Source organism: Theobroma umbraticum, unplaced genomic scaffold (genome assembly GCF_002168275.2).
Source record: "Theobroma umbraticum cultivar Fairchild unplaced genomic scaffold, ASM216827v3 scaffold_51.0, whole genome shotgun sequence".
NCBI lineage: Eukaryota > Viridiplantae > Streptophyta > Magnoliopsida > Malvales > Malvaceae > Theobroma > Theobroma umbraticum.
Window position 1 is genome coordinate 9876429 of NW_018397260.1, and position 12505 is coordinate 9888933.

General features: G+C 39.9%; 1 protein-coding gene and 1 pseudogene across 1 annotated transcript; both read right to left on the reverse strand.

The window, feature by feature from the left end:
* Window positions 1–3190: 3190 nt before the first annotated feature.
* Window positions 3191–5722, reverse strand: LOC110417258 (subtilisin-like protease SBT3 pseudogene; annotated as a pseudogene).
* Window positions 5723–8368: 2646 nt separating this feature from the next.
* Window positions 8369–11293, reverse strand: LOC110417145 (subtilisin-like protease SBT3). Its single transcript, XM_089783704.1, has one exon. It carries the CDS (start codon window positions 11237–11239, stop codon window positions 8948–8950), a length of 2292 nt encoding a protein of 763 aa, XP_089639830.1. The 5' UTR covers window positions 11240–11293; the 3' UTR covers window positions 8369–8947.
* Window positions 11294–12505: the final 1212 nt, after the last annotated feature.

The window sequence follows — 12505 nt, forward strand, 5'->3', positions numbered from 1 at the left end:
ATGCAGGCAATACTCCCTGCAACTGCTAGTCCTGCCCATGCCTAACAGTTGCACTTGATTCAGGCAAGATTTGTTCTCACAGTTGGATCTGTTTGCGCTTGTTTGCCATAGCTTTAGCAATTAATGATCGAGGAATGCTAGTAAAAACGGAGGTCTCCATGATGGGCATTGGACTGGCAAATGAGAGAAGTGTTGTTTCACTCTATTGGTTGATGGACAATAGAGAATAGTGGACACAGCATCTGGCCAGCCACCGCCTGTTCATAATTTGGAGGTTCTCTGGTCTCTACTCAATTGAGAATGGTCCTCACTCTCTATTTTCGTTTTTTCTCATTCATTACTTTCCTTCTGTATTATACAGGCAGGCAATATATAAATAAAACATTGCCGCTGGTGGCTTTTGACTATTTGTTTCAGAATTTAAGAGAAAGTGATTCCAATTGTGGATTTGTGGGTCACACTGGCAATCTTTCCATCAACGGCTGGGATCTTAAGTATGTCAGTTGGGCCTCCCACATCAAACCATGTGAGCCCATGTGGAAGATACCTGCTCGCCGAATGTCTCCTAACACAGCAATAGTTCTCCGCTTTTTTCTATTTTCACTTCTTTTGTATTTTTTCAAACTTCCTTTTTGTTGGATAGTTAGACTTCGACAGATATTTTTTGTTACTTTATAGTTTAGATTAGCTAGATTGTTGGATGCCTTCATTTATGCTAAAGATGTCTTGTGCATCCCTCCCTTCTACCTTGTTTGATGTATAAAATTCAATTCCAAATAGAAGACTATGGCAGACAGAAGGCTTGGGAAAAGTAACACACAAGAACATGTAACATGAAGGAGCCAAAGACTAACTCCCCTGTAAGCTTTAAAATGCTCCAGCTACATCTTTCACATATTTTTTGTTTTTTTGGAGTCGTTTCACAAATTAAGAAGTGCCTGAGAGTTGTCATTGAACATTTCCCATGATGAATTCATGCATTCACGTATTCATGCTGATTTGAAGTTTATTTAATTATGTTGCTTCCAGAAAATGAGAACAGGCTAAAATACCTTCAATGAAAGAGATGATTACTGGACTCCTGAATCCTAACAAATTCACGAGATATATAGATTGCAAAATTTCATCCTCCTCTGCCTTATTCGTTGAGTTCGATAAGTATGATTAGCTTATTATTGTCCAAGAAAACTTGTCAGGATTCCTCTTTCAGCCGCTGAAATCCTGAAACTTCAGTGGCTAATGAGTAATGGGCTAGAAGTAAGTTTAACACTAGCCTAGTAGGGAGGGGACCTTATGGAAGCTCATCCTTTGAGGCTCAATTGTCCACCGGCAGCAAAGAGCCTTGCCAGTTGAAGACGAGGCCTCATGACTGGGCCAAGCTGTAGACCCTTCTGTTTCTGTAGCAATCCTAGGGCTGTCCAATACCTTACGGGCTCTACTTGAATGACAAACTTAAAATTCCGTTTTCACCAGTCAGGCACCTGACGATCAGCTCGTATATTGGATTATCCATGTTGACTTGGATCAGATATATGAAGAACCAAAAAGCTTGGAAGAAATCTCTACGTCTCATCCCCATAATCTTAACTGACATATTGATGAATCAAACTTTCAGATTTTTGATGCATCCATCCTGTTAAATTGCAATCTTGTACGCTTTCCTTTTCCAACTCCTGAACGTGAAAGCATGGGGCTCCAAATTATCAACGGAAAATGGATGGACCCAAAAAAGTGGAAAAACATCCTGCCCATACCTAAGCCTTCTGCGTTTCAATTGCAGCATTATACACGAGCAGTATATCCTCCCCTTCCATTTTTCTAATTCCTTTTCCTGGTCAAGATAATATATATGGAATCGGGTAGGGTAGCACGTTGTTTGTTTGCAAGCTAAGAAAACAATAACGCACTCCATGATAATTGCTGAACAGTAATTCTATTTTATCCGAGATAAGAAAACAATAATTTCCTCCATGATAATTGATGGATAAGAATAACGAGCTAGGTAGCATTGCTTGGCCTGATTGTCTTCCACGAATCTGGAAAATGGTGTGTGTCTTCTCCCCTATATGCCTAAGAGGTGACTTCCAAGCTATAGCAAATGGACAAAAAGGAAAAAAAAGAAAAAGTGAGATCCAATAACGTTTGAATGCAATTTCTATATATGCGACTATGATTGAGATAGATTCCAGATCATTGAGTCCAAAACGCACGAAAAGCCGTGTTGAAAAAATTGAATCGGATGAATGGGTTATACGGTTGAATTGAGAATTAAAGATGTCTGCAATCCACTTAAGAGGGATCAAATAATCGAAAAGCTAATCAATCAAAAACTGATCAACATTGATTGCAGATTAATACTCTATGCTACAATAATTATTGTGCTCGATCGATCATCAATGATTTATGCGTTGATAACGACAGTGGTTGCGATGTCTTAATCCCTTGCGGTTGTTTGTCAGAATTCGCTTTTTATGCAGCAACATTTCCACATTCGTAACCCATAGGCCACCCTTTGTATCTCCCTTTCGAGTGGCTTTGCATGGACAAATCACAAATTGTTGTAGGTCACGTCGTTTTCTACACATGGGCTATTTTGCGTGCTTGTGGCGAGAGAACACACATTCTGTGCTTTAATTTTAAATGCTTTTGTGTCCAGAATATGTCTCAAGCGAAATTAACTAATTAGTAGGTAGCTGAAAGAAAGAAGAAAACAAAAACTACTGTTCCATGGACAAAACCCAACAATTTCTATTTGTTTCGTCGGCAATAGGAAACGAAGCATGAATTGAAGGAAACAGGATAGTTGAAAATTAAGAGGCTTTCCCTTTGGTTTACTTTTGTAAGACTTACTAGGAAGATACTGAATTAATCATGCATCCAACAGGATATGATCAGATATTGACCTGATCAATGAACCCCCTCCAGACAAGCAACAACCAGCTGATCAATTCTATTAATTATTTGTCCATAAAGTATTGATTTTAAGTTTCAACTTAATTTCAAGTAACGTAGGCCATTTAGCTTCATTTATTTGTGACAATTTTATAATAAAAACAAAAGATCAGTTGTTAAGTTGTAAGCAGGAAGATAGCTTCGAAGGTACTAATAATTAAAAGTTTGAAAATCTTAATTGGGTCTGTTACGTGATCACTTGCCATTCAAAAAATAATAATAATTAAAAGTTTTAAGATTATAAAATTGTTTCAACTTTATTCATTAAATATGTTTGTGACAGTAAAATTTACTGGCTAGCGACCGTAAAGCTAAAAGAACCTTAGGCAACAACTGCAACTGGCAAGCTTAGACACCATTTGCTTTGTTTAATGTAATTTTCTTTATTCAGCGTAGCAACTTGAAGGTCACATGTCTACAAGATGAGTTTGTCATTTTTCTACGCTGTAGCTTGTGGCGACTATGGGACTTCTGACGACGTGTTTACCTCCTATGTCTTCCCAAGTGAGATAACCGAAAGACACTGCCTCATCCAGCTGACTTGGAGCTTCTACACTCAGCTTGAAGTTTTTCTTGTCGTTTTTTTCCTTGAAGACCAACTGGTCTGGCTCGACAGTTACCTTAACTCCATTGATCGGTGTTAGTGTTGCTTTGTAGGTGGAGCTTCCTTCTCCGACATTAGTCACCGTTCTTTGAAATTCCTTCACAGTTTTAGAATTTGGTTTTGGGTCCCTGTCATTGAAAAACGCAATAAAAGAAGGGTAGTTAAGATCCAGAGACGGGTTCGAACAGTTGTTTGATGATTTTGTGATGGTTTTAATTTGTCCCGCGGTGAAGTTGAGTGCGCAAAGAAGATTCACGTAATCTTCAACGGTAGCATCATAAATGAGGCCGGGGTCTAACGCTTTGTTGGGATTGATATGACCAGCTCCCATGGCTAGAGGACTGGCAGGTCGGAGATTGTCACCTGTATCCTTGATAGGACTGCCCGTGTTATCAATGGGATCAGATGTGGTCATCAAGGCTGATCTGATGGCTGCGGGGCTCCAATAAGGATATGCTCCTTTCAAAAGTGCTGCTATTCCGGTCGCATGGGGGCATGCCATGGATGTTCCCGAAAGTAAATTGAAGTTACTAAACACAAGGCCCTCATTTACACGGGCCACTCGAAGGTTTGGAGGCCATGCAGCTAGGACTAAGTCACCAGGAGCCATAATGTCAGGCTTCAAAACAGATGGACAACTGTAGGATGGCCCTCTAGAGGTATAGCTAGTTACAGTTGGCGAAGGTTTAGTACCCAGGAACGTTTTTTTAAATTCAATGCTGGCTTTTGGGTCAATGTTGCTCTTAATGTAGTCGAGAACGGTATCACCATCTTTTTGTTCCAAGAACATGGCTGGAAATGGGCCCTGGATGAATACTTCCACGTCACTGTTATTCGTTATGAAGACACCAGCAGCATTTCCTGCAACTTGGACGCTGTTAAACTGGTCATTGAGGGAATCTTCCTTGCCTGGATCTTGGCACACAACAATCTTTTGCCCAAGTTTCTTCAATTCACTAGCTTTCTCACATGCGTCGAAAACAATTGGGAATTGGCTTGCAGAAAAATTCCCTGGAAATAGAGCCAAACCATCCACGGAACCCTTTGTTTCCAAGAGTTAAAGTTGCGCCAAATTCTCGATCCATGGTACCAGCAGCGACAGTTAAACCCAAGGTGTACCATTGTGTAGGGTCTCCACATCTGGCCCTTCATTTCCTGCAGATGTTGAAACGAATATATTCTTCTCTATGGCTGCAAATGTGGCTATTGCAATAGGGTCTTCATACAATTCAAGCTCATCCAAGCCCAATGACATGGAAAGAACATCAACACCGTCAGTAATTGCCTGATCAATTGCAGCAATTATATCTGTTGTGTAAGCTCCTTCTTCCCAGAGGGCTTTGTACATGGCCACCCGAGCCCCTGGGGCCATTCCTCTAGCAGTTCCCATGGCATAGCCAAAGTATGATGCATCTTGCACATAAGTTCCAGCAGCAGTTGTTGAAGTGTGGGTCCCGTGTCCTTCTGTGTCGCGCGTAGAATTCATTGAGATGGTGATATTCGGATTGTGGGCTATCAGACCTTTATTGAAAGACCGCGCACCAATGAGCTTTTGTGTTGCACAATGAGGAGTTGAATTGGGTGCCACTTCACACATCCTCCATTTTGATGGAACATCAGTCATTCCATTATCATTAAAGCTTCCGCTTTCTGGCCAAACCCCTGTATCAATCACCCCAATAATGACATCTTTGCCAAAATTTGACACCGGCCACGCACCTGTGTCGGAATTCAGGCCTAGAAATTTGAAAGAATGAGTGGTATCAACCTTGACAGTTCTATCTCTAATGGAAGAAACATACCCTGGAGCGTTTTTCAAGGCCTCAAGCTCTGCCGGTGTGAGACTTGCGCTAAAACCTTGAACAACATGGTTATAAGTATAGATAAGTTTAGAAGAGGGAATTGCTGCATTGGTGTTAGCTCTCCAGTTGGCTGATAAAGATGCAAGGGTGGCCAAGTACCAGCTTTGCTGGCCGGAAAAGGCTTGGGCATGACTGATAGGTCCATCTGGACAATATAATTGTCAGCTTCTGCTAGCTTGGTAAAGATAAATGGGATGATGAAGGAAAGCCAAACGAACAGGATTTTAGTATGATCAGCAGCCATGGTAGAGAATTGGAATTTGGGAAGCGATATGTTTTAGGACAATTATGAAATTGGTGAGCTTATATAGGGAATTGGGAGGCGTGTAAACATGAAATTATTCTTCCCTATAGAAGTCTATCAACTTAGTCGCAAAGGAATCCAAATAAGAGACCTCTAAAATATCCACTATATTTTTCTACAGCGAACTAGCTCGCATCGAGCTTGATGGTCCTTTCCTTCACCTCATGGTCTACCTAGGGTCTGCCAATTAAATCAGTTCCATTGAGTTTTGGAGCTTAATTTTCCTTCCCGAAAAGGCCAGTGGCTCGTACCATGGATTCAAAGAGGAAAATGCTGACATATATATGAAACTGTTCCTTTGCTCGCAAGCGCCTATATCCATTATCATTACATTCTCAACTTTGATTCTCTCTCCCTGTTGACAACTTCCTTCCAAAATGGTTTGTAATTAATACGGCGTTACTTGAATGAGTCAGTTTTGATGATATCCACTGATTGGAGGTCCTAGAGCCCACCATGTGCGAGCTCACAATAGAACAAATCCTATATCACTCAAGACAGTCTTGACTTGTTACTATAAAGGAATTCGTCCATCTGGAAAATTTGGGAGCACTATATGCAAGGGTCACCTCATTGACCATAAATTATCTTCTTATCTCATATCATTTTTTTCCCAAATCAATTCGGATTTCTCATGCCAAAGTAAGTGTGGTTACAATGAAGTGCTACTCAACTGTAAAATACGAGAAAAAAGATGTTGAAAACCTTTTCTCATAAGGAACCACGCATTGCAGCCACATGTGAATGATAACGACACCAAAAAAATTGTTGTTGTGCTAACTTTGTCTCGTTTTAGTTGATGAAGTTCATTACTTTAGACTTTAGAGCAGTTTTCACTCGTAAAACCAGACGGAAATTAGGGTATTCAAGGAATTTGATTTATGCCGATTACATCGGAGTTTTTTTAATTTTTTGTTTGCATGACAGTGCCTTTAAGTTAACTCTCTAGTCTTTTACAAGGGTTGCAATCATCGAAGTAATAGTTAGCCAGGCCAAAAATTCTCAAGCTTGAGATTGGTGAATGATGAATTAATGTGGAGCTAATTGAAAAGCAATGATTGCCTTGAGACTTTGGGGAATGGTTAATTAGCGAGACACGCAATTTAAAGCCCTTCCTTCAACTTGATGCTGCAGAAGTACAAGTTGTTGTAAATTGGGCTAAAACAGTGTTAATCTTGGAGAATTTGAAGACAATTGTTTGATCAAGGGTCGCTTCAGTCCTCAATTTCTTCAACATAAAATTGTTCTTCCCAATGCGGGAATTCAGAGCAGAAGTAAACGGCTTCATCATAACTTAATAAGACTAATTATTATGGTTTCTTTTCATCTTTCTATTCCAATTAAGAAGATAAGAGAAAACCCATTGACACCAATGTGCTGTTTAATTAGCCCAAAGTGGGAGTTAAACGCGTAATCTATGGATAGATGGGTGAGGGTGGGTGGCTAGGGTGGTAGCCAAGAGGATCAAACACCAAACTTAATGTGGCCACTTTCCATGTGCTTTTATTTGGCAAAAAACAGAGAGACGTGTTGCTTGTGGTCCTAACCATTTGTTTTATTCACATGATGCTGACTCTCTCTCTCTCTCACTTCATCTCTCTCTCTCTCTCTCTATATATATATATATTATATTTGTATCGATTTCAAAAAATTATTTCAGAGAGTTTTCTTATCATGCGCATTAATCGTTAAAAAAGACTGATTACAATAACTTTTTGAATTGATTTTTTCTCTATAGCTTAATGGGCATGATAGAGATTCTATCTTCTAATAGGGCCTGACAAAGCAATTGAAGTTAAATTTTCTACATGTGTATGAATTTGTAAAGCTTGCTTGCTGCATGTGTAGGAGTGTAATTTTCTTGACAAGAAAAACAATAGTAATACTAAAACTACCCATTGATGTCCATTTGTAAGGTGGAAAACGCGTTTGAACTTTGTTTTCTCTTTGCAATTATTACGCATTATGCAACCCTTGCAATAACCTTTTAAATAGTTTATAATGATATGAAACTATTTGCTTAGTTCATCATATTTAGTAAACAAACTAAAAACTAATTTATAAATATAAATACAATTCGGTATTGGCAAAAGAAATTTGGGCTTGGGCCAGTACATGAATCTTTTTATTGCTTTTTTTTATTTAATGTGCAGTTTGTAAGGGGTCGATGTTTGAGTCAAAGCCCAAAAAGTCTATGACACATTCTGTCAGGGCTCAAAAATAGGGCATTGAGCCCAGTATAACTGCAGAGTATTTTTATACTTTTGTTGCGTGGAGTGTAATTTGTGATTGACCAGCTGAAAGGGACGTCAGAACTATAGGGTACAATAGAACATGGTGGGACTTATAAACGAAAAGGCCTCAGTATCCTTCCCTTTGTATGCTTCTCGAAGCACACAGATAATTGGGGGAGAGGTTTCCTTCAGGATTGTTTTTCTTGAGGAACAAGATCTTCGAAAATATTTCTGTTGAAAAAGGGCAATTGAAGAAGCTGCTGTTCGTGATAAATGTACCAGTACATGGCTTCGCGTAAGTGAATTCCAAGACTTTTAAAACAAGGAGAAAAACAATGAATCTTAACACGCATGTACATATCTTTCCTATAAGAAACTTCCTAACGAGGAGTCTTTGCTGGTGGGCTCAACGAGAGAGAAAATACTTTTATTTTTCAATCCACAATCGTTACAAGAGGGGCCAAATCAATCAGAAATAAAAGGAAAACAAAGTTGTCTGGATTTGACAAAGGGTCGATTAAAACACACAATTTGGAAGTAAAGTGCTATCAGCGTTGCTGGCAGCAACCAGTCAAAATCCTTAAATCATTGTCCTTATGGGGTGCTTTCAGATGAAAAATCTGCAAGAAACCAACATCACGAAGTAATTTTTGTCCGTTGTTTCCATATTGTTGAAAGGCATAGAAGATTGATAATGTCGTCACAGAAATGGCTTGCAGACAAAATTGAATCCTTAGAATGATTGGTCTTACTCAAATTCAATCACAAGAAATGAGCTTCGGGAAGAGAGTTGATGAAAACAATGGCCGTCCACTTGTTGCATCTTAATAATGAAGTGTTGCCGGAAATTAGGCCCGTTGGTTCTATCAAGAAAGCAAAGAGAACTGTATACGGTGGCAAAGCATATTATTTGCGAAGCTGGTTCAATACTTGTCCTTAGACACAAACCTTAACCCCAAAGCTCTTAAATATAAACATTGAATAAACCCTCTCAAGAACTTACAGTAGGTGACACCACAACAGGGCTCCTGACGGTGTGTTTTCCATTTTCTTCAACCCAAACAAGTTCACCAAATGAAACTCTTTCCTCCTTGTGACTGCTATAACTTATAGTCACGCTAAAGATCTGCTTCTCATATGTATTTTTAAAGACCAATGTCTTTGGCGAAACAACAATAGTTGAACCCTGAGGCTGCACTATCTTAACATTGTATGTTGCGGCACCTTCTCCCATATTTGTCACAGTCCTCTGGAATATTTTGGCTATAGTTTCCGTCACATTAGGATTGTATAAAGCAATAAAAGATGGGTAGTTAAGATCAGAAGATGGATTCGAGCAGTTGTATCTCTTTGATCTTGTGATGGTCAAGATTTGACTCTGAGTGAAATTCATGATGCACAAAAGATTGACGTAGTCCTGTGGGGTTGCGTCGTAGATCAAACCTGGATCAAGTGCTTGATTTGGATCAATTTGTCCTGCTCCCATGGCTAAAGGTGAAGCAAAAGACATATTGTCATCACCATTGTCTCTGATTGGTTTCATAGTGTTATCTAATGGATTTGCAGTAGTCACCAAAGCAGACCTTATAGCAGCAGCACTCCAGTCAGGGTGTGCACCTTTCAAGAGTGCGGCTATACCAGAAGCATGCGGACAAGCCATGGATGTTCCAGAGAGCATAGCAACGTTACTGGACAAGAATATATACGCCCCTATTGTAGCTGCAATATTGTTTGGACTATAAGCAGCCAAAACAATAGAACCAGGTGCCATTATATCTGGCTTCAAGATGCCAGGATAGCTTGGTGAAGGACCTCTTGAAGTGTAAGAGGCCACGGCTGGTGCAGGCTTTGTCCCTAAAATGGTCTGTTGAAACTTGATGCTAGCTGTGGCATCCTTATTACTTGTGGCATATTTAATAAGAGCAGGTGCATCCTCGGTACTAATCACAACACCCGGACAGGGCATACTACGGCGTAATTCTGGTTCATCAGAAATAAATATTGCTCCGTACGCCCTTGACCTAGTGATACGCCCTATCTGAATAGGGAGAGAACCGGTATTGTCACATATGATGATCCCATCGGGGGCGTCAGATAACAAATGGCTTGAATTGCATGCTGATAGACTTTTGTTGTAAATCAATGAAAACTCTTTAACTAAAGCACTTGCTGGAAACAAGGTCCATCCAGTGATGGTTTGCCCATCTCCTAGAGACACAATTCCAGCAAAAGAACGATCAATGGTGCCAGCGGCAACTGTCAGGACCCATGGGATTCCATTGTGCAAGGTCCCTAAATTTGGCCCCTCATTTCCTGCTGATGATGAGACTAGCACCCCTTTCTCCATAGCAGCAAACGAGGCAATTGCAATAGGATCCTTATACAATGGCACTTCATCAAACCCCATAGATATTGATATCACATCCACACCATCGGCAATAGCCTGGTCCATACCAGCAAGAACGTCAGCTGAGTAGCGCCCCTCCTCCCATAGGACCTTGTACATGGCCAGCCTGGAACGTGGGGCCAGACCTCTTGCCGTACCTTTAGCATACCCGAAAAATGATGCATCTTTCACATAGTTTCCACCTGCAGTGGAGGAAGTATGCGTTCCATGACCAATAGTGTCTCTAGCAGAATTCATGCTTATGTTGACTCCAGGATTTGCTGCAATCACACCCTTGTTGAAGTACCTAGCTCCAATTAACTTGGAGTTACACATGGAGGAGTTGAATTCCTGTCCTTCCTCGCATACACCTTTCCACCTGGCTGGAACTGGAGTCATGCCATCATCTTCATAGCTGTCACTCTCTGGCCAAACACCAGAGTCAATAACACCAATGATGATATCTTCACCATAGTTTGAAGCAGGCCATAGCCCAGAGTAAGGGTTGAGGGACAGGAATTCTGGGGTGTGGGTTGTGTCAAGAGTAACACTCCTGTCAGGATAAGCTGAGACAAATCCTGGGGACTTCTTTAGCGTTTCTAGTTCATCAGGGGACAGGACAGCGCTAAAACCATGAGCTGCACTATCATAAGAGTATATCAGAGTTGGTGAGGATCGAGGGTTGTTCGATAAGGCAGTGTTTCTTGATTTCAGAGAATCAACTGTGGAGGAGTACCAGCTATGATGACTAGCAAAGACTTTGGGCATGAAGGACTTGTCCATATGGACAATATATGTATTTACTGACACTGAGTGAACATGGAGATTGAACATAACAAATGTGAGGAAGACAGAGCGTAAACAGCTTAGCTGACAAACCCCATTGGAAAAACTCATTGTTTTTTTTTTCTTGAACGACCAAGATCGACGCTCTGCTTTTATTATGTAGGGAAGTGAATATATTCTGCTTTTATTATCCTAACAATTGTGGAGAAGAAAAGAAAAGAAAAGACAAGTACCAATAAGACGGTTTCCATTTAATCTTGTCAATTTTTTCTTTCTTTCTCTAGGATTAGTCGGGTTCCGAAATGTCATTATCAATTAGCTGTCAACCTGAAAAATCAAGTCACATCATGGCAGACATGTTCACGTTTCGGACGTTGCTTCACAAAATTTTCTATTTCTTCCTTCTAGCCCTTTTTCATGTTTTGTTTTTTCCAGGTAAAAGGGACCACAGCCCCCAAATTGATCCCCTGCACTGCGGATTACCCTCCCAAGACCAGGACATAAACAGCCTGGCTAGCGCCGATTGGTTTCCCAGCATTAATCCCAGCTAACACTTCTAATGAGACACATCTTGCTTGTATTTTTTGGATGCAGCTAGGTTTGCCTTTGAGCAATACCGTCAATAACTTTTGTTGCGGTTTTGATTTTTGTAATTGTACAGAGTTTATTTTGTCCAAATCAGATTTTGATATCATGAAAAGCCTTTTGTCAAAAAACATAAGAGATTTACAACGACAAACTGATTGTAAAAATCAATAAATTTACCTTTTAAAAAATACAACCATTATGTTGCATTAATTTCTGTTCCCATTTTCTATAAAATAAAGGCTAAAGAGGTGACCAAAGATAGTTTTCTTTGGAAAATATGCACGTGCGTCCTTTCCACTTCCTCCGAGTCAACGCAAGACTACTTTTTTTTCCTTGTTTTTCTTTTCTTTTCTTTTGGCCCTTTCTAGTAATTTTTTTTTCGCAGCTAGTAAGGTATTTTCATTAATAATCTGCCCAAGATAGTAAGGGTACAGTAAACTGTTCATACTACAATCAGAGTACAACTGGTGTGAGCATGCATACATAACATCAGCAAACAAAACATATCCGATATGGAGGGTACCATAATTCTAAGCTAAGCTTTACAATATCAGAACATTGTGAACTAAAACTATTCATAAAGAAATTTACTGATGAAAGCTACCACCATGCTGTGAACATAGACTCACAGTCAACACCATGTTTAGCAAGCTTGTTAGCAAACGAGTTCCCATCTCGCATAATATGTTGGAAAATCACTCTACCAAAAGTCACCCTAATTGTATCTATTTCATTGAGAATATGCCAGATATTCCAAGGTCTATGATTCACCTTCTCCACCCAAGTGAG